This window comes from Pelodiscus sinensis, chromosome 4 (genome assembly GCF_052426305.1).
Source record: "Pelodiscus sinensis isolate ZL-2025 chromosome 4, ASM5242630v1, whole genome shotgun sequence".
Lineage (NCBI taxonomy): Eukaryota > Metazoa > Chordata > Testudines > Trionychidae > Pelodiscus > Pelodiscus sinensis.
The window spans coordinates 13600343-13620659 of record NC_143055.1 but is presented as its reverse complement, the minus strand read 5'-3'; the positions used below and the strand labels follow the sequence as shown (position 1 = coordinate 13620659).

The window sequence follows — 20317 nt, the reverse complement described above, 5'->3', positions numbered from 1 at the left end:
TTTCCATAACATTCCTGTGGCAACTACTGAAATAATACTTTTCCATTGTATCAATCTGGAAAGGAACAATGTGTTTTTTAACTGTCACATGATTTAGGAACTGAAAGTGAGGAAATCTAGCACCATTTGACAAGTCAGATCTTTGTGGACCACCTCTGTTCCTTGAATCAGTGTTTGAGATCTGTTGGCTTAGTTAATTAGACATGAGATTGGGAGACAGGAGACTTAGGACCCAAATTGTTATTGCTTTTCACTTTGTTTGAACGTAATGTGCTACCAAATCAGAGAGGTAGCATTTTGCACTGGTATAAATAGCTATACAAAATGTGGGGCAACAATGAATTAGGCCTTTATGTTTTAATCCTGGACTCTGTGTGCCTGTGAATGCAATAACGTGATACCTAGCACTAGTACATCCTCAAAGAACTGCACAAATGAAAGCTTATCCTATGGTGAGGGAAGAAATGGTACCTCAGTGAGGAAGGTTTGTTTAATGTTAGTGTTTGAGATCTTCTGATGTAAAGCCCTATAATAGGTTTGGGCAATAATACGGCTAAGCCTTTGGTTAAGCCTTTGGTGGACTGCTGTCGCTATATTCATCTCCATGGTCGCAAGTACCGGCCATCTCAGCCCCTGTCGGCTACAGATTTCCATTCCTGAACAATGGGAGCACGGGAAGTGGTGCAGATCAGGACACCGCTTCTTGCAGCTCCCATTGGCCGGGAAAGGCAACCCGTGGCCAATAGGAGCTGCAGTTTGCAAGTACCTGTGACCATGCAGGTAAATATAGTGGTGGGGGCCCACACTAGAAAGTCCTATTTATCAATAACTATGAATTCAGCAATTTAAAATACTTTCCATAGCAAAAATAGGATAGGCAGCTTCATAATGTTGTCCCAAATCCATTGGTTTTACTTCTTTTAAAATTGAATTTAGCTGAAGTTGCTTTGCCTATAGTTTCTAGATTGGCTTTTGCCTTTGGTTGTTTCAGAGCTCTTCATTCTTCGACTACAATTTCCACCTTTTATTATTTTCAGATCTTTTGGATGGATTTAGGACGATCATTTGTTTATAATAAAGTTTGTAATTAATTTTCTTGTCTTCTGCCTAGACCAAGATGGAGACTTGTCAGGGACAATTTCACTTGTTATGACACAGTGCTGTAAAAGAATAAAAGACACAGTTCAAAAATTGGCCTCAGATCATAAAGACATTCACAGCAGCGTTTCTCGAGTTGGAAAAGCCATTGATAAGGTATTTACTTTATGAGTTTTATTGTGTTGAAATTGAAGTATTTTTCCATGTATTTCATAGTATATACTCAACCCTGCTAAATTTGGAATCAGAAGATTGGGGTTAAATCCAGGGCCAATAATGGAAAAGCTTTCATGGAAGCCTAGTGTATAAACTAGTCTTCTGAAAGTTCATACCGCTCTGTGTAGAGATTGTCCCCTTTTCACGCATATTAAAAAAAGAAAACACTCAGTAGCACATACAGGATTAATAGGTCAATGTATTATAGTAATATAGCAAAATGTTAACAGAATTAATATAAATCTTTTAGCTATGAAATGTATCATGGGTTTTTTTTCTGTCTAATCACCAGTAACAGATGTTTAGACAGTTGAATCCTATTTTAGGAGACCTGTTAATCTGAAACAAAAAAGGTAATTTTGTATAATTTTTTTTTCTTAGTTTGCTTTTAATCAGTTTACTGTGAGCTTGGTCCTGTTAGGTGTTGAGTACTGTCAGTGGGAAGACCGGATGCTCATCATCTCCACAGGATCAGGGCTTTTAATATGATGCTTTTGGTCACTTCATAAATAAAAAAAGAGAACACAAAACCGATCATTGTTGAAGTTTTTCTGGTGAGATGTTCTGATACAAATTCAGATTTCAAGGATTTCTGGGAGCTACACAAGTTACTGTAGATAGACTTCACTATCCCCTCAAAGCAATAGAATTCTTGTCATATGCAAAACCTTCAAACCACCCTTTTCCTTGAAACAACATTGTGAAGCATTATTTCATCTCATGTGAGAGATTCCTCTGTGTAAAAGCATCTGAAATAAAAAACAAAAAACCCCAAAACCCTTTTCAGATGTTTTATATTATGATTTAATATGTAGACATGTTTAGATCTCAGACTATATCTACTGACACATTTCTTAAATGCAGTGTGACGGATATAGAATTGATTGACTGCAGGCAATTCTTTTATAAAGGAGACTTACATGAACATGCTTATAACCTGTAAAGAACCACTGCAGCTGTAAAGTAATGATTAATCTTTTATCTTTCATAACCAGGTTTAAGTGACCCATCTAAACTCTTCAGTTTAAATTTAGTCACAGTAGAATGCCCTAACAATCACAAAACAAGGCACACTCATTGCATTATTGGGTGGAATAGCTATGCAACTGTTGTATGGGGTTGTTTTTTGTTTATTTGTTGGTTGCTCTATATTTAGCTATCCCATAGATCTAAAAAAGAATGTATGGTTTAATACCAACAGTGCTAATCCAAGTGCCAGTGTGATATTCAAAGTTTAAGGATACCTCTGTTCATAATCCTAGCTACTATATCTAAACCAATCAATTAGAGTAAAAGCAATCCATCCTTATTACTAGCTTGAAACCTGCTGTAAATCTCTTTAATCTTGTCTTGAGTTTGAAAGTTGGAACTTCAGCCCTTTTCTGATATAACAAATTGACTTCGTGTGAACCATTCTGAATTAAATTAGGCTCTTTTTTTTTCTATTAAATTACTCTGGTAAATCAGAATACTACTAAATAGCAAAATAATTTAGATGGATGTAAGTTCTGAGTGAAACACTAGCAAAATTGTTTGTAATAGCAAAAAATAAAAGGTACGAACCCCTTGACCTTTAAGTATTTATTACAATTAGATATGGTCTTTTGTTTCCAAATACCTGTTTCAGTTATTCACTTGGGTAGTTTCCTAGTAGCTTTATTATCACTTTACCAAATTTAGTTTGCCCAGTATTAAAAAGTGGACCATATAAATAAAACCATATGTTAAATTGTAGGTACCATATTTTACAGGCTGACAGAAACAAGAAGTGGAAAGACATCAACAAGTTCATCTTGTCTGTGCCCACAGTGGGAGCAAGATTGCCAATACAGGCCCATAGCTGAAGGTTCAGTCCTGTGATATTTTGTGCCACCTCAATTCCCATCAATATCACCAGGAGTTCAGGGCCCAAATGCTTCTTTCAAGTTACTTGGCACTTCGCAAGATCATGGCTTGAAAAACAGACTCTCCGAGATTTTGTGCAAGTTACTTGAACCAAAGGTTTCAGTCCATACAGCTGGAAAACTGGGTAGAACACGAGATGCATCACTTGAGGACTTCCTTAGACACAAAAACTACAGTAAATGTATTCTAATCCAGTGGTGGGCAACCTGAACCCATGAGCCACGTGCGGCCCTCGCTAGCCTAGGTTACCCATTCTGTGTGTGGCCTGTGAGACGTTTTGTTCACTGTTGCCCACCTGCAGGGTTTCTAGATTCCGCTGGTTTCCAGATGTGTAGTTTTGTTCCTACCAGTATTACTAAAGTGACACGCACGTAAAACAAAGGCAAAGTGAGGCATATTCTGATTGCCCATAACATTGACTGTGAGGGCCATGCGCTCCCTCTGCATCCAATCAAAGTGCTGTTATGGTTCAGTCAGCCCACCCTGCAAATTCTAGGTGCAAAAGTGCAGTTAACAAAACTACCTTAGTCCAAGAGATTGGACGATCTTGGTTCTGACAATCTTGTGGCTCACTGAGATGGAGGGCCACTTGAACAGCCCACTCACTAGCCTAGGTTGCCCATTGCTGGTCTAATCCTTGATATTCACAAAATCCATTTTTATAAAGTGGAACAATGATTTCATGGATAGTCAGGTTGAAGGAAGTGTCAGGGAATCCATCTAATCCAGGGCTACTCAACATGTGGCCCGTGGGCTGCATGCAGCTCACAGCTGGGAGCCAAAACAAAAAAGTCAATATAATGGTCATCTTGTGTTGATATGCATTTTAGTAGTTAAATTCCTGGACTGGCATTGCTCATCAAAAGTGCTGTCATATGGGTAGAAATCGGGTAAATATTGTATTTTATTAATATCAGCAGAACTGACTTAAATGGGGCCTGTATGTTGTGTTGTCTTGCCTTAATCTTTGTATTCATGCTTGTCAGTGTGAAAGAAGCTATTTGCATATATATTTGTATGTATATGCAACCATATTTAAGTTGCGGCCCTCAGCATTTGCTGTGAGTATCATTGTGGCCCCCAGGGCTGTGAGTAGCCCTGGTTTAATCTATCCACCAATGCTGCTTTAAGATAATGTTTGCATTTCAAGCAAATCTGATTCCTTCCAGTGAAGTATCTATTGGCTTATTAGCGCTCCATAACCAATTTAAATTAAAATCTCCCTCCCCCCAAATAATACACTTAATTTTTAAACCAAGTAAAAATAATTAGATGTAATTGAAAGATCAGTTCATCAGATCATGGCCTCCAGACTAATTCTAGACAAAGTTTTGCTATCACTAAATAAAATCCTCATTAGAACCAAAGAGATTGGTCTATTACTGTAATTCACAAGATGTAGGTTTTGTATTTACAGTAGCCTTCTTGCATCTTTCCCTTTTTCATCCTCGTTTTTATAGATAGAATAAAAAACATGACACTGTGATGAGCATTTTGTTGGTCCTCAAGTTATTGTGAAGATATCATCAGGTGTGGACAAGTGTATCTCAGATGAATTTGTCTTGGGCTTCAAGATTAGAATGGGGATTCCTAATGACATCTGTTGTTTCAAATCAACCAGTGCTTCCTGCTCAACAAGCTCTGATTTTGGTAGAGTTAGTGTGCAATGAGTCCATAGTGAGTTTCAGATTAAATGTTTCCTTTCCTGTGTAATGGGAGGGAGGGGCCTAGGCATGATATTTCCTTTGGCCAGTCTTTAGTTTATGCAGCTCCATGCTAATGATCTAGACAGATTTACTAGGCATGTTGCCAGCAGAGTTCTCACTAAGATCACAGGCACATTATCATAATAACTGAAGAGGAACGTCACATTTGGCACGAAGTATTACCATCCATCTCGCCAAGATCTTTAACTAATCAAACACTTTGTCTCCTTAGCAACTATTCAAGATTACCAGGTTCCACATCTGAGAGAGTTTCTCCTTATTACAACCACATTTAATCTTAATGAACTTTCTCTTCCACCCATCCCGCCCCAGGATCAGAGTCACCTTGTTACCATCCAACAAGCTGCCTGTAGAAGCTGGTCAGTGATTTCTACCTGTTGAATGTAAAACACATACTCTTGAATGGCTTGACATCATCTGATCATAATTTGAATGTGAGGAGCTCACATTCTAGCCATATCCATCTCTTTAGCTGTTAGATACCTGTGTTGGTGTTTTGAGATGAGACTGTCTTCGGGAGAATGAGGGGGAGGAAATGCTGGCCCCAACCATTTCTTCCATCTCTTCTCTACACCCTGTCCTTAACAGGATACAGTTAAGTCAAATGTCATGCCAAATTTAAGTTTTGGGGAAACAAGCTTTTATTAATGTGTCTGGAAAAGTTTCCATAATTAGTCAGAGAGGGATAGTGGGAACCACACATTTTAGAAATAAATATTCCATTGGAGTAACATTCAAATACTAAAATTATGTGAGCTATTTAAGGATGAATTTCTTTACAACCCAAATATTACATTGTGAACCAGAAAATGAAGTGAACAGTGAAACAGACTAGTTATTAGTCTCACTTTTACATCTCCTCAAAAGTGAGAAATTTGCAAAAGGTAATAATAACAGGGCTATTGTGAAAAATAAACTAGCTCTTAAGACTATTAAAAGTGAAAATGTTTAGGTACTACTAATTACACAGGGAAGATCAGTAGTCTGTTTAAAGTAATATTTAACGTGACTCTGTCACTCTATATCTTTCTTGCTATTCCTTGAAGACAGAGTGCAGGTAGAGATAAGCCTGGCATTCTATTATGAGTGCTACATTAGTACTAGTAAGACTCTGACCACATTCAGTATCAATTAACCTTTCTTCTGTGAGTGATTATCCGCACAGATTCTGTTTTTGGTGTGCATGAGCCTAAAAGATTCTTTTGGCCAGTACATCCTCCCCTTATGCACATTCCCATCAGAGGGCGTAAAGAGCTCCATGGAGCCAGCTGTCCCTCAGTTCTTTCTTACCACCCACAGCAGTAAGACAGAACAACTGCAGTGACAACCCGCTTTCCTGTTTCCTATAAACACTGTCCTGTTGGCTAGTTATTTAGTGTTTTAATGTTGATTTATTTTTTCCCATTAGCATAAAATCAGCCAGTCCTTTTGCCACTTACTTGACCAGGGGACCCCCTGGTACAAGAGTTCTAGTCATCATAGCAGAAGCAAAATCCCCAGCATTAAAAACTTTCCCTTCTTGGGAGACTGCTGTGCCTCTAACTGACGGTGACGGGCATATCCCAGATGCTATTCCATCTACAACTCATTTTCCAAATGGATTCAAAAGGCCTGGGAAACGACCTGTGATTTTAGTGCTCCCCAGAAGGCCTCTTCACACATGGAAAGAAAGACCTAGTGAAGGCTCCTTCCTTTTTGAGGAGCACTGTGGTGAGCTCCAGGACAACGTTGACTTAGAGACCCCAATCATTAACTTCAATACCTGTGATGACAGCTTTGGCAGGTTGGAGCACCTCTCCAGACCCAAGCTAAAGTGTAGGTCACACTCCCTGCTGCCTACTAGGTTCAGACAAAAAGTTGGCATGGGCCTGACTCCCTTCAGACTAAGCACTTAAAGGGAAGCCTTTGGTGCTAGCTGTTAAAGCCTCAGTAAGGGTATGTATACACTGCAACACTATTTAGAAATAACTATCGCTATTCTGAAATAACTTAGTCCGCGTCTACACAGCCGGCAGTTATTTCAAAATAGTGTCAAAATACTATCAAGCTGGAGGACTTCTTACTTTGACTCCAGTAACCCTCATTATAGAAGGAATGAAGGAAGTCGGAGGAAGAGTGCTCTGTTTAGAAATAAATGCTGTGTAGATGCTCATGAGCCCTTCGAAACTTGTTTTCTATACCAGCAGATTTCAGCCAGGGCCATGTGTATAGGTTTTAGGGGGTCCATCAAGCAGGGTCAGCGTTAGACTTGCTAAGGCCCAGGGCAGAAAGCCAAAGCCTCACTACATGGGGCTGAAGCCAGAGCCTGAGGAGCTTAGCTTTGTGTGGGCCTCTGTGGTGTGGTGCCCTCAGCAATTGTCCTGTTTGCTACCCCAAGACTGGCCGTGGCTTTTATATGCAGAAAACCAGTAGTTGTGGCACAGGTAGGCCATGGAGGTTTTTATAGCATGTTGGGGAAGCTCTGAAAGAAAAAGGTTGAGAACCCCTGCCCTGAACCGCAACCGCATGAAGGGTAGGGGAGCCTCAGGCCCTCAGGGTGGGTCCCCCATGTACATTGTTTCATAAAGTTATGCTCAAGCCTCATCCCAAGTTCTTGCCCAAGATTGTTTCAGAATTCATGTGAACCACTTCATTTGTCTCTCTGTTCTCTTCCCCAAGCCTTACTTACCCTTGTGAAAAGTTAAACTTGACACACTTGTGGCTTTAAGAGCACTGTCTTTTTACACCGACAGGACAAAATAATTCAGGAACACACCTAAATGGTTCATGATCTCTGCAGGAAAGGGTCAGGCAATATCCCCTCAGATTATTTAAGTGAGTATAAAGACATACAATTAGCCAGATTAAATCCACCCAGCCACAATAGCTGGATGCCTTCTTTGGTAGGGCTGTTCCACAGTCATCATTTAAATATCCTCCTTTTACCCACTTCCAAGCAAACAGATAATGGTCTGTTAGTTACCCAGAATAGATTCCATGTAGACAGTTACTTCAGGAAGAAACAGCAATGACTTCCCTACGGGAATTGTGGTTCTTTGAGATGTATTGTCCATGTGGTTTCTATATGACCCAACATTCTTCCCTACTCCTGTAAAGTCCTACGGTTCAGTAATTCTGTATTGGCAAAGAAAATGAGGGTTGTTTTGACTCTTCACCTTTTATGGCCTCTGTTTGGGAGGACACGAGGGCATCTAGAGTATAAGCATGATACTAATAGACAGGATAGGATAGACAATTCGAATCTAGCCTGCATGCGCTGCTTGCTCACAGAATAGAATCCATGTGAGTACGTTGTCTTGAAGCACCACTGTTACCGTAAGGTTCGTTAGCAGAAGCTTATGCAGAATTGGACCATTCTGAGTGCTTATTTGTAGCTGTGCATTCTTCCTGGATAGACCAACTCTCTGCTTATTTAATATCACTGATGTAATGGGTTCCATCTGTTTAGTCACAATGTCCTTGGGAAATTATCATTTGGATTAGTGATAGGGATGAACCTCTTGTGGTTCATAGGATTGTTTCAGATATGAGCAATGCTAATACTAAGCTCAAAGTTACTCAGGTCTATTTAACACATGCAAACAAACAAACAAAAAACCGCCCCCAAACCAACCAACCAACCAATTAAAAAAAAAAAAAACCCGAAAACAAAAACCCTATGCCACAGGGAGATTACATATTAAGAAGTGTAAAACAAAACTTGGTAAATGTGAGACTCATCTTGTGAATTGTCGTAGCTTTTATATTTTTTATATTGTGCTTTCTGTCTCCATGTCTCCTCTTCTGTAATGAGGTGGAGAAGACAGTTGGTTGATGTAGGGTCATTGTTTTTGTTCCTCACTAATGATTGTGAATTTATGATCGGAAGGAGATGATTGAGGCCTTATGCACTGAGAGAAGGAGATTGTTCCACATCTACGGGGCAGCATGGAAAAAGGCATGAAGATGGGAGTAGGTGCAGGAAATAAAGGGAACAGTGAAGCTGGCATAGATTCATAGACTTTAAGGCCAGAAGGGACCATCATGATAATTTAGTTTGACTTCCTGCGCATCACAGGCCACAGAACCTAGCTCTGGCTGAGTTACTGAAGTCCTCACATTTTGATTTAAAGAATTCAAGTTACAGAGAATGCACCATTTACTCTAGTTCAAATCAGTGAGTGATCTGTGCACAATGCTGCAGAGAAGGCAAAAAGCCCCAAGGGTCTCTGCCAATCTGAACTTGGGGAAAATTCCTTCCTAACCCAAATACAGGGATTGTTAAGGTTGTGGGCATCGTTGGCAAGTGAAGGGGGGACGTAAAAAGGAAGGATGAGGTACCAAATGTACCTCTTTTCTGTGATTTGGCTTAGGGCTGTTAGGAAGCGAGTAAATAGCTTATCTTGTAGTCGATAGAAATTCTATCAACTATATGATTAGTCGATAAGGGAGGAAGCGTCTTGGAGTTACCTACGCTGTGGCTCTGCAGTTTAAATGTAGTAAGAGTCAGGTAGGAAGGCAACCCGGCTCCTACTAAATTTAAACTGTAGAGCCACAGCAGGAATAGCTCCTGGACCTAGCATGGGCTGGGACTGAGCCGGGCTTGCTCAGTCCCAGCTCGTGCTGGGTCCAGACCCCCCTATGGATGGGAACTACTGCTGGAGCAGCCATTGTTTGCGGGCTGCTCCTGGAGCAACCTCTGTTTGTGGTGGCTAGGATGTGACACAGCTTCTGTCTACGGTGAGCCTGGGCCTGCCACGGGCAGAGGCTGCTTCATGGCAGCCTTACCCCTACCCCACGCTGCTTCCTCTTTTAAACTGGCTCCCCCCAGTACTGGCTCCTGCCCCCTCTTGCTGCCTGTGATACAGAAGCAGCGTTGGCATGGGAGGAGGGGTGGAATGCCAGTAGTCTGTTACTTAACTACAGGCAGTCCCCGGGTTACATGGATCCAACTTACATCGGATCCCTACTTACAAACGGGGTGAGGCAACCCCGCACTAGCTGCGCCACCCCCCCAGCAGACCGCCGAGACGCGCCGCGGTCCCGCCGCCCACGTCCTCCGCGGCGAGAAAAGCCGGTCCGCGTCTCCCTGGTCTGCAGGACTGAGGGAAGTGAGGAGTGGAAGAATAAAACTGAGCTCTGGAGAAATGTCTGGCTAGAGTTTCCCCTACAATATGTACCAGTTCCGACTTACATACAAATTCAACTTAAGAACAAACCTACAGTCCCTATCTTGTACGTAACCCGGGGACTTCCTGTACTCACATACATCCCTAGTTTTGCTTCATTGTTAACTAAAGCAACAAAACGTAGTTCAGCCTCAAGTTAAGCTTTCCCTGTAGGACAGCGTCTATATTCTTAATTTCCTCTGCCAGGAGAGATACTATTGTTTTTCTGATGTTTCAGTTGGAGCAAATGATCCATCTAACATATCTCAGTAGCACCATTTTACAAGGTTCTAGCACCTGGTAACAGATTGACCCAGGATTCTAGAGTCTCCCAAAGAGACAAGGGAGAGACAGTGGAGGGATGGATTAGAAGAGAGGGTTGAGATGGTCAGACGAACGAGAATTTTGGCAGCTGCATTTTAGATGGACTGGAGAAGACGAAAGTGTTTCAGTAATTGATGCCAGAGAAAACCAGTGTGTGGATAAATATTTTAGCATAGTAAAGGTAGGTTAGACTTTTAAGATGTTGCAGAGAAAGTAGTAGCAAAACTTAGCAGCCTGTATGTGTAGAGATATATAGAGAGGGGGTGACCCCAACATTGTGACCCGGAGAGTCAGGAAAGCATTTGGTAATGGCCAAACACAGGAATGGATGCTTTTTTTGAACCCTTTGAGCTTCAGCATCTGCCCCACCTTTGGAGAATTGTCTCTCCAGAGGGAACTCTCTAAGTGAGTGAGTGATTCTTCCTTTGCCCCTCCTCTTGTAGATCTTGGTGCAGTTAGTGGGGAAGGGTTGTCTGCCTTCACTCAGGGTCTTGAGCTGAAATAAGAGCAATGAGGTGGTTCACAGACTTAGGGAATAGAGAGAAATAGCTTTGTGCCTCTATAGTCTCTTATACAGAGATCTCAAAGTGCTCCTACATATTTTAATTAAACTCTGAGGTGGCATTAGGTCTACTTTACGGACTGGTAACTGAGGCACACAGTGGATAAGTTACCTGCCCACAGTCAGGCAGCAAGAAGCTGAGCATTGCTTCACAGTCCCAGGCGCTATCCTTTAGAAAGTAGTATAGGAAACTGAAGTGATTATTCCCTTCTATTTGGCACTGGTGGTGCCACATCTGGAGTATTGCGTCCAATTCTGGGCCCCTCATTAGGATGTGGATGCTTAGGAGAATGTCCAGCGGAGGGCAACAAAAATGATTAGGGTACATGATGTACGATGAGAGGCTGAAGGATTTAGGCTTATTTAGTCTATAGAAGAGAAGAGCGAGAGAGGGGGAATTTGATAGCTGCATTCAACTACCTGAAGGGCATTCCAAAGAGGTGGAGAGAGGCTGTTCTCAGCGGTGACAGATGACAGAACGTGGAGCAATGGTCTCAAGTTACTACCTGAAGGGCATTCCAAAGAGGTGGGGAGATGCTGTTCTCAGCGGTGACAGATGACAGAACGTGGAGCAATGGTCTCAAGTTACAATGTGGGAGGTCTAGGTTGGATTTCACCTTTCTGTTGCCAAGAGAAGTATCTTATCGCTGACAATATGTTAATTTATTCCTGGGATTTGTAGGTCATAGGCTTGAAGATGCACCAATAATGTGGATTATTGTGGTATGAAAATGGAAAAGATTTATCAGATATTAGAGTATATTAAGCCAGGTTATTGATAGCATCAGCCACGTTTCTGAATCACATCATTATCCTCTTTTCGGGTATTTCTTCTTCGTCTTTGTCTCTTGAGTTAAAGCTTTCACTGCTAACTCCCTCCACCAGAGCAACTGTGCTAGTAAGTAATGTTTGTAGCACAGCATCAGTCTTGATGTGGATAGAGCCTGGCTGATTTAGTTTTGGTCATCAAGACTTTTAATACTTCATATATAGAAAAATCTTCTCTGTTGGACACTCCATGGGCTGAAAATTCTTTTATTAGTTAACTGGATTTGTAATTTGCCAGCATAATTCCTTATATTGGATACATTTCAGACTTCAAGCAAGTGAGGATTTCTTCTCACTGCACATAGAAGATAATGAAGCATGTTTCTTTTAGATTGGGAGATAATTAAGAGCAGCTGAATGACAGGCAAAAAGCATCAGAGTGTAGACACAGGTGTGTCTGCCTAATTAAAGAATAATTACATGGAGTTATTTGTTCCAGCCTATTAAATGTTAATTTGTACATTTCAGAATTTTGACTCTGACATCAGCAGCGTGGGGATAGATGGATGCTGGCAAGCTGACAGCCAGCGAATTCTCAATGAGGTGATGGTAGAACATTTTTTCCGCCAAGGGATGCTGGATGTCGCTGAGGAGCTCTGTCAGGTAACCATAGCTCAGGATGCTTAATGTTATCAAGAAGTAGAAATTACACCCCAGATAAGCATCTTTAATTTTGATACCCAAAAGTCTCAACTGGAGTATTAAAGTGTAAATCATTTAAAAAATGAGATAGTATTTTGTAAGATTTTCTGGCCCTTTTTCTGACAACTCAAAGGTGTTACTTTGTTTTTCAGGAATCTGGTCTTTCTATAGACCAAAGTCAAAAAGAACCATTTGTGGAGTTAAATCGAATATTGGAAGCATTAAAAGTTAGAGTTTTGAGACCTGCATTAGAGTGAGTTACTCAGTTTTCTTTATTTGAATAAATGAAAATCTAAAGGGTGGTGGAAATCTTGGCATTCGCTATAATACGCTTTACAAAGGGAGACATGGCTTATAGGAGGTTTAGATGATATTTTGTTGGCCTTCTCTCCCCCCCTACCCCCCCAATAGTGCTGAATTTCCAGGTTCTTTCTCCTGGTTGAATGCTTAATTTGAATCACACATGGTATAATCCTATTATTAATTTAAGCTTTCAGGCAAAACTGTGTCAGTTACGGATACAGTTGTATGCCTTAAACAATGAAATGTTACCTAGGTTACAACAAAACACTGTCAGCTTACTCAAAAAGGGTCTAACAGTAGCGAGTGTCATGTACTTCCTGGCTGTGCACCCCCTGTTCCCAGTGATGTTAATGGGGGCTGAGGATGCTCAGGGCCTGCAGTATTGTGTTCACAGCTATTCATTTAATCAGCTTTACCAATAAAACACAGATAAGAGAGATAAGGAGAAGGGAAAATCAGGGGATGGAGGAAGAGTGGTTTGAAGAATAGGTGCTCTTCATGGGCCAGTGATAAGTGAGTGTTAGGTTTACACTAGAGTTTTGCTCTGTTTTGGTTAATGTGAAGTCAGTTTGGGAAACTGGATTGCACATGAAGTCCTGCTCTTGGACAAAGTTATTCTTTCTACTAGTGGCGAGAGCCAGTGGGGAAAAGGTATCTCATGTGCAAGCAAAGACCATCTAACATGCTCTTGAACTGACCTATAAGGGTAAGTAGACAATAAAGAAGAGTTGTTTACCCTTCCAGACCATGAATAACTGATTAGACTATGCTGTACAACTTTCAGTAAACGTGCAACCTCAAAAGAGCTTTTGGAACTAGGTATGTGAATGAGTAATTAGTTACCCAGTAAGCATTTCCCCTTAATGGGTGATTCTTACCAAATACCAGTTAACCAGTGCCTGCCGTGGGTGGAGGACAGCCCTAGAGCTGGGGCTGGGAGCCTGCTTAGTCGGTTAACCAGGTAAACATTGGGTTAACCTAACGTTTAATTGGTTAACTGATTGATCAGGCTTTTACGTCTCTATTTGGGACTGGAATCTGGTTCTTGTTGTACATCAGATTCCCTAATAAACTTAAACAAAAACTGGTCTGGTAGCACTTTATAGACTAACAAAACATATAGATGGTATCATAAGCTTTCATGGGCACAGTCTACTTCTTCAGATGACCGGAGTGTAATTTAACTTTGGCTTCTCTCTTACATAAATAAAACAAGACCAAAAATGAGTTAAAATACATTTTATTGCATATGATCATGCATTCAGGATACCCAGTTTTCTTCATTGTTCAGTTAAATCATTTTCATATGAGCAAAGATGTCCCCTTCCCTCCTCCCCCGACACTTGTGTTCACTCATAACTAGTTTTATAGTTCTATTTTGAAAATCTGTGAATATGATGTTGGTACCAAAGTTGAATGAATCGACACTGTGAAGTTTAAGCCATTATCCAGATGCATTGAGTACTGACATCTTTATAGAACATGAGAAGGATAGCATAAATAATTACTCATGGAATATGCTAAGCTGAATGGAATGTTGAGCTGGTTCAGTGCCACTAAACTGGATAATTATAGGGCATTAATTATCTAATGAGAACCTGGATGTACCAATTGAAACTGCATCATGTGGCATTTACATATCCCTATTTCTTATTGTTATAATAGTAGCATGAGCTTAGTAAAGGGCATTACCTAGAGATTGATACTTGATTGCTGTTATTGAGTATCATCTGCACCTTAGAGCATCAATTCCTCTTGCTCCAGCTAGCTACATAGTTCCAGGAAATACCCTGTGCCTTGCTCATAGCAACTTGTTTATTTCTGGTACCTCCCACAAAGTGTTAGGCACTTGCCAAACAGGAGAGGAGGCCTGGTCTTTTTTCTCCAAGGAGCTCATATTTCAAAGGCAGAGGAACAGACAGAGGGTGGAAGAAAGTAGTGCAGCTTATAAGGAGAGTGATCAAAGTGGTAGTTAATCACCTCTTTATTATAAAAAGGGATGTGAACAGCGTTTTAAACAAATAAACAGGTATCGTAAACCACTCCCAATTACTCTTCAAAGTAGAGATTATTAGTGAGCTAGTTTCTCAGGGTGCCACAGCAAAAATGGAGCTGTAGAAGGGACGTGAGTTTGGGAAGGGTAGAGGCCTTGTGGGTGAGCTCAGGAAGGTTCTATCCATGCAAGGGGGCAGCAGAGAAGGAGGCATGGCAATGCTTGTGTGAGAAGCCAACACCATGGGTGGGCGAGACTGACAACATTAAATATAGCTGTAAAAGAAATGTGTAAATGGCAGTCTCAAGTGCTCTGCTGACCTGATCCCAGGGCAGTGCCCCTGATATCGATGGAGCATAAAGGAGGAACTAGGGAAAGGATCATAAATTACAGCAGGGCTACTCAGCACGTGGCCCGTGGCGGCCCACGGCCTGTTTGTTTGCAGCCCGCGATGCGTTTTGGGTTTACGAAGGGCTCAACACAGGTGGGATCCTTTGAACATGGCCTCCACTGGGAAAACACTTCACAATGGCGAGGTATTTCCCAGGCGGGGTTAGCATTGAAAGACGCAAGCGGACGGGCTGTCTGGAACATACAAGTGCAGGGTGTCAGCATTTCTAGCCCCCAGGGAGGAGGTGCCGGGAGTGCTGGGGCATTGTGGGAAGTGCTTTGTATTCATGCCCGTCAGTGTGAAAGAAGCTATTTGCATGTATATGCAACCACACTTATGTTGTGGCCCCTGGCATGTGCTGTATCATTGTGGCCCCTGGGGCTTCCAAAGCTGAATAGCCCTGAATTACAGCATCATAGCCAGGCAGGAGAAGGTACAGTGTTCGATTAGTTGAAAAGGACAAAATGGTGGAGAGAGCAGGTGAAAACAGTAACAAATATCTGAGACTTGGCAAGGCCTTTTCAAACAGTGGAGTCAAAGTAAAAAAATCCCATTTAATTGGTTAACCGGTCAAACATATTAACTGGTTAACTGATTAAAAGGGGGGGGGAGCCTCTTTGCCTGCTGCTAGTGGGAGCTGTTCAGCACTCACCAGTTAACCTTAACCAGTAAGCCTCACCCATTAACGGTGAGGCTAACCGGTTTAACATTCACATCTCTAATAGCCAGCCGAGGTCTGAACCACGTATATTTTCTTGATACTCATGATGTAAGCCACTTAGTGGAGAGTGCAGTGCTGACTGACTTGGGTGGGCTGAACCCTCTGAGGGCAGATCTACACTATGGAGGAAGGTCAGCTTAACGTATGCAATTACAGCTATGTAAATAATATAGCTGGAGTCGACCCCATTGTGGGAAGTTGATGCGAGAAACGCTGTCGCGAGGAGTACTAGTATTGACAGGGGCGCTCTCTGCATTTGATTGTGCGTGTCCCCACTAGACCCACTAAATTGAACATTGGAACATCAACCACCACAGCATCAATCTTCCCAGCAATGTAGGCATGACTTGAGTTCCACAGTACACCACTGAAATTCAAGCAACTAGGTTTATTGATTTCCAGAGATCCTGGTTTTCCACAATTTAAAAAAAAAGAAAAAAAAAAAAGAAAATTCTCCGATTTAAAAAACATGTTTTTCTGTGATTAAAATGGAACACTAAACATTAGTTTCCGTAGTCACGGTATATACAGGTATCAGTTGAACACAGTGTTTTATTTATGTATTTACAGTTTTTAAGCAAGTTCAGTGTCTACTAGTGCCATCTTTCATACTATTCTTCAATACACAGTCAACCTGTGGAACTCCTTGCCAGAGGATGTTGTGAAAACCAGGACTTTAACAGGGCTCAGAAAAGAGCTAGATAAATTCAAGGAGGATAGGTCCATCAGTGGCTGTTAGCCAGGATGGGCAAGAATGGTATCCCTAATCTCTGTTCGTCAGAAGCTGGAAATGCGTGACAGGAGATGGATCACTTGATGATTTACCTGTTCTATTCATTCCCTCTGGGGCACCTGACATTAGTCACTGTCAGGCTATGTCTACACTGCTGGCTTTTGCTGGCAGAGAGCATGCTATTGAAGTGCTCATTAGCAACTTCTAGTGCTTCATTTGCATAACTTCTGCCCTAGGCTTTTTGCGCAAGAGGTTTTTGCGCAAAAACTAGCAGTGTAGATGGATCCGTTTTGTGCTAAAAACCCCTTTTGCACAAGATCTGTGTACCTCCTTTTTTGAGGCATAAGGGTCTTGCGCAAAAGGGGTTTTTTTGTGCAAAACGGATACGTCTACACTGCTAGTTTTTGCGCAGAAACCTCTTGCACAAAAAGCCTCAGGCAGATATTATGCAAATGAAGCGCAAGAAGTTGCTAACGAGCGCTTCATTAGCATACTCTCTGCCAGCAAAAGCAAAATGCCAGTATGGCCATTCTTATGTACTAAAATAAAATCAGTAGAATTGCAATTTCAATGTCTTACCTGTGTCTGAATTCCATATAGTAGAACCTGTTTATTTGAGCCTCCCTTATCCAGTTCTCCATTACGGCCAAACCAACAGTAGGACTTGGGCTGTCAGCCTGGGATGGTGAGGCTCTGCCTGAGCCCCTGCCACGTGGGGCAAACCACCTGAGCCTCTCGCTTCCATCTTGAAATAGGGGATCAAGAGCTCTTTGACAGTTCTCCTGATTTATCCAACTTATTGATTATATGATCTGTCCCTTGTCCTAATTAGAGCAGATAAATGGTGGTTCCACTGAATAAGTCTCTTCCCTCCCCCCCCCCCCAAATGAGTTTCTTTGTAATCATGCAAACTCTGCATTTTCCCATGTCAAATGGATTTATAGGATCTCTGCTGATTGTGAAAGTTATTTATCCACCAGGCATAATTAAAAGTTCTAGTCAACAGTCCTGGTCTCAAGCCCACAGTGCGTAAGTCAGGATCGTGACACTGTCATTGCAATAAAATGAAAGTATACATTTGTTTGTCTGGAGGTGTAAGACCTGCTTACATAGGTGATTTTCACTAAGGGTATGTCTACACTGCAGGACAAAGTCGAATTAAGATACACAGCTTCAGCTACATCAATTGCGTAGCTGAAATCCAAGTAGCTTAACTCAGCTTTTGGTGCTGTCTACACTGCCTTCAACTTCTCTTACTCCTTGTGGAAGCAGAGTGTAACCTGCATCAACCAAAGTGCCCTTCTCACTTCAAATTAGCTGTCTTAACTAGACCACTAATTCAAACCCTGGAAGACCAATAGCAGCAGCTACTATCTTCCTGTGTATGTAGACTGAAGTGATTGAAGTATTTTTGACATTGTAGAATGGTAGGGTGCTTTATTTCCTTGCTTTTTTTGGATTGTTAATTTCACCTGTATGCTACCCAGCTCTTCCTTGTAAAATACATGATTGGCTACATCACTTTGTTGATGAGAGGTGAAAAGTTGCTTTCCTAGCTTAATGGGACTCCAGATAAAAAGCTGGTATCCTTAATTAACACTAATAACAAACAGGTGTGACTGATTTTACTAGCGTTTGGGCTTTATCAAAAGGCTTTTTAAAGGAACAATATCAGATTGGTTTAGGCCCAGCCCTGTTTAAAATATCAGAATAAGATTCCATAAAACCTAAACAATATCAATGTTTCCATGAAACTCTTTAGAATGTTCTGTTGCATTTTATTTGGTTCATGTGTACACGTTTCTCTGTGGCATTTGGAATTCCAAATTGCAGTGTTGTAATAGTGCATGGCAGGAGGAAAGGGAGATCTTCGAGGGTATTTTAATTGTTCAAGCTGGCGATAACAGAGAAAATACAATAATAGCATAATCAGTACAAAGTTTAGTTGTTAAAGATTTTTTTGAAATGTCAGGTGTTAGTAAGGTCTGTCTTAAAGAGCTCCCAGTGGAGACTACTCAGGCGCACATCCATAGTGCTAGTGATTCAGTAGATGATACCTAAAGAGTGTGAGGAGAGGCACCGTGTTCTTATAGGTTCAGTCTCTGGATGTTATGTAAAATAGAGGTCCTGACAGTGTGTGCCTATTAAAGATCCTATAGAAACATGGATATTAAGTCCAGTGTCTTTGTCAAATTCCAGCTCTGTATTCTGCTTAATTAGACTCCACCTACAGTTTTTGCTTGATATAAACTGTATACTTCCTGTTCTGGGTTGTCGGGTACTGTTATTGCGTGCTGTCAAAAGAGGTTTCAGTGGTGGATTAAGTGATTCCTTCATATTTTTATGTATTCCTTGCCTGTGCTTAATTATTTGTAAAGTGTTTTGAGATACCCCAAGCACTGGGTGTTATAATGGAAGTGCAGGATATGAAGCCATGTTCTTATTGAGATGCTCCTTGAAATGCATGTTAGAATGTTAACAGTTTTGGATTCTTATAGGCTGAAACTGATTTTTTTTTCCTGTTTCCTTTAGGTGGGCGGTATCTAACCGAGAAATGCTTATGGCCCAGAATAGCTCCTTGGAATTTAAACTACACAGGCTCTACTTCATTAGTTTACTGATGGGTGGAACAGCAAATCAGAGAGAGGCATTGCAGTATGCTAAAAACTTTCAGCCATTTGCTGTAAACCATCAGAAAGGTGAGTGAGTTTTAGATGGTTTTTGAATTTGTAAAACATTCAGTACGTGGCAGTCAGTCTGAGTTGCGTTTGTCTATTCTGTTGCTCTGTTTTGTCAAGTCTCTTATTTACATTTCCAGGGGAAGATGTGGATGCTTTTTTCATATAAAAATACATTCAAGAGCAAGTCGTAATGCCACAACAAACTCTTGACCCTTAACAAACACAAGGAATAATGTGCTAAGAGCTGCTATAGAGTGGCAATAGAGCATTGAAGTAAGTGAAGAGCAGGTTGAGTTAAATATTCATCTCTCCAGAAACCACAAAGTGGAATTACAGCCACAAAATAATTGCACACATACTTTAAGCATAAGTACATTACAGGTGGTTGAACATCTTAAATCTGGGACTCTCTGGTCTGGCAACATCCGTGATCTGGCAGGATCATGGATGTTGCTGGACCAGAGAGCCCCAGTGCCCGGGAATGTGAGCCAGTCAGGAAGTACAACAGAGGGGAGCCCCAGCATCAGACTTGTGAGCCCGACTGCTGGAGAGCCCCAGCAAGGCAGGCCAGCAGGGGAACCAGTGAGCCCCATCTCTGCGGAGCCCCGTCCTGGCTTGGCAGCAGTGGGGCAGCTGCAGAGCCCTGTCCCCGGAGATCCCCGGCCAGGCAGGGCAGCAGTGGGACCAGTGAGCCCTGTGTCTGTGGAGCCCCGTCCAGGAGAGCCCTGGGCGGGACAGAATCGGGGCAGCCATAGAGGCCTGTCCCTGAGAAGCCTCAACTAAGTGAGGCAGAAGTAGGACCGCAGCGGCTAGGGAGCTCCATACCGAGCCCAAGCCCTGTAGTAGCAGGGCTGGAACCCAGTGGCAGTGGGGCTGGAGCAGAGCCAGCCAAAGGGAGGGGCAGTATTCTGGGAGGCCAGTGGCATTCGGGATGGTGCTGGACCCAGGAGGTCCTACCTGTAGTTGGAAAGTGAGCAGGTGGAAATTGCATATTAGGAAGACTGGTGGTATATTCCTCCATCTGAAGTGTCAATTGGCCTTCTTTC

General features: G+C 41.8%; 1 protein-coding gene across 1 annotated transcript in view; it reads left to right on the top strand.

Annotated features, from left to right (window-relative positions):
- Positions 1-20317, top strand: part of RMND5A (required for meiotic nuclear division 5 homolog A) — a 45286-nt gene that overhangs the window by 10103 nt on the left and 14866 nt on the right. The window contains exons 2-5 of the mRNA XM_075930959.2: positions 1112-1254; positions 12276-12410; positions 12602-12702; positions 19123-19289. Coding sequence (XP_075787074.1) covers positions 1112-1254; positions 12276-12410; positions 12602-12702; positions 19123-19289 — 546 coding nt within the window. The remainder of the gene's footprint in view (positions 1-1111; positions 1255-12275; positions 12411-12601; positions 12703-19122; positions 19290-20317) is intronic.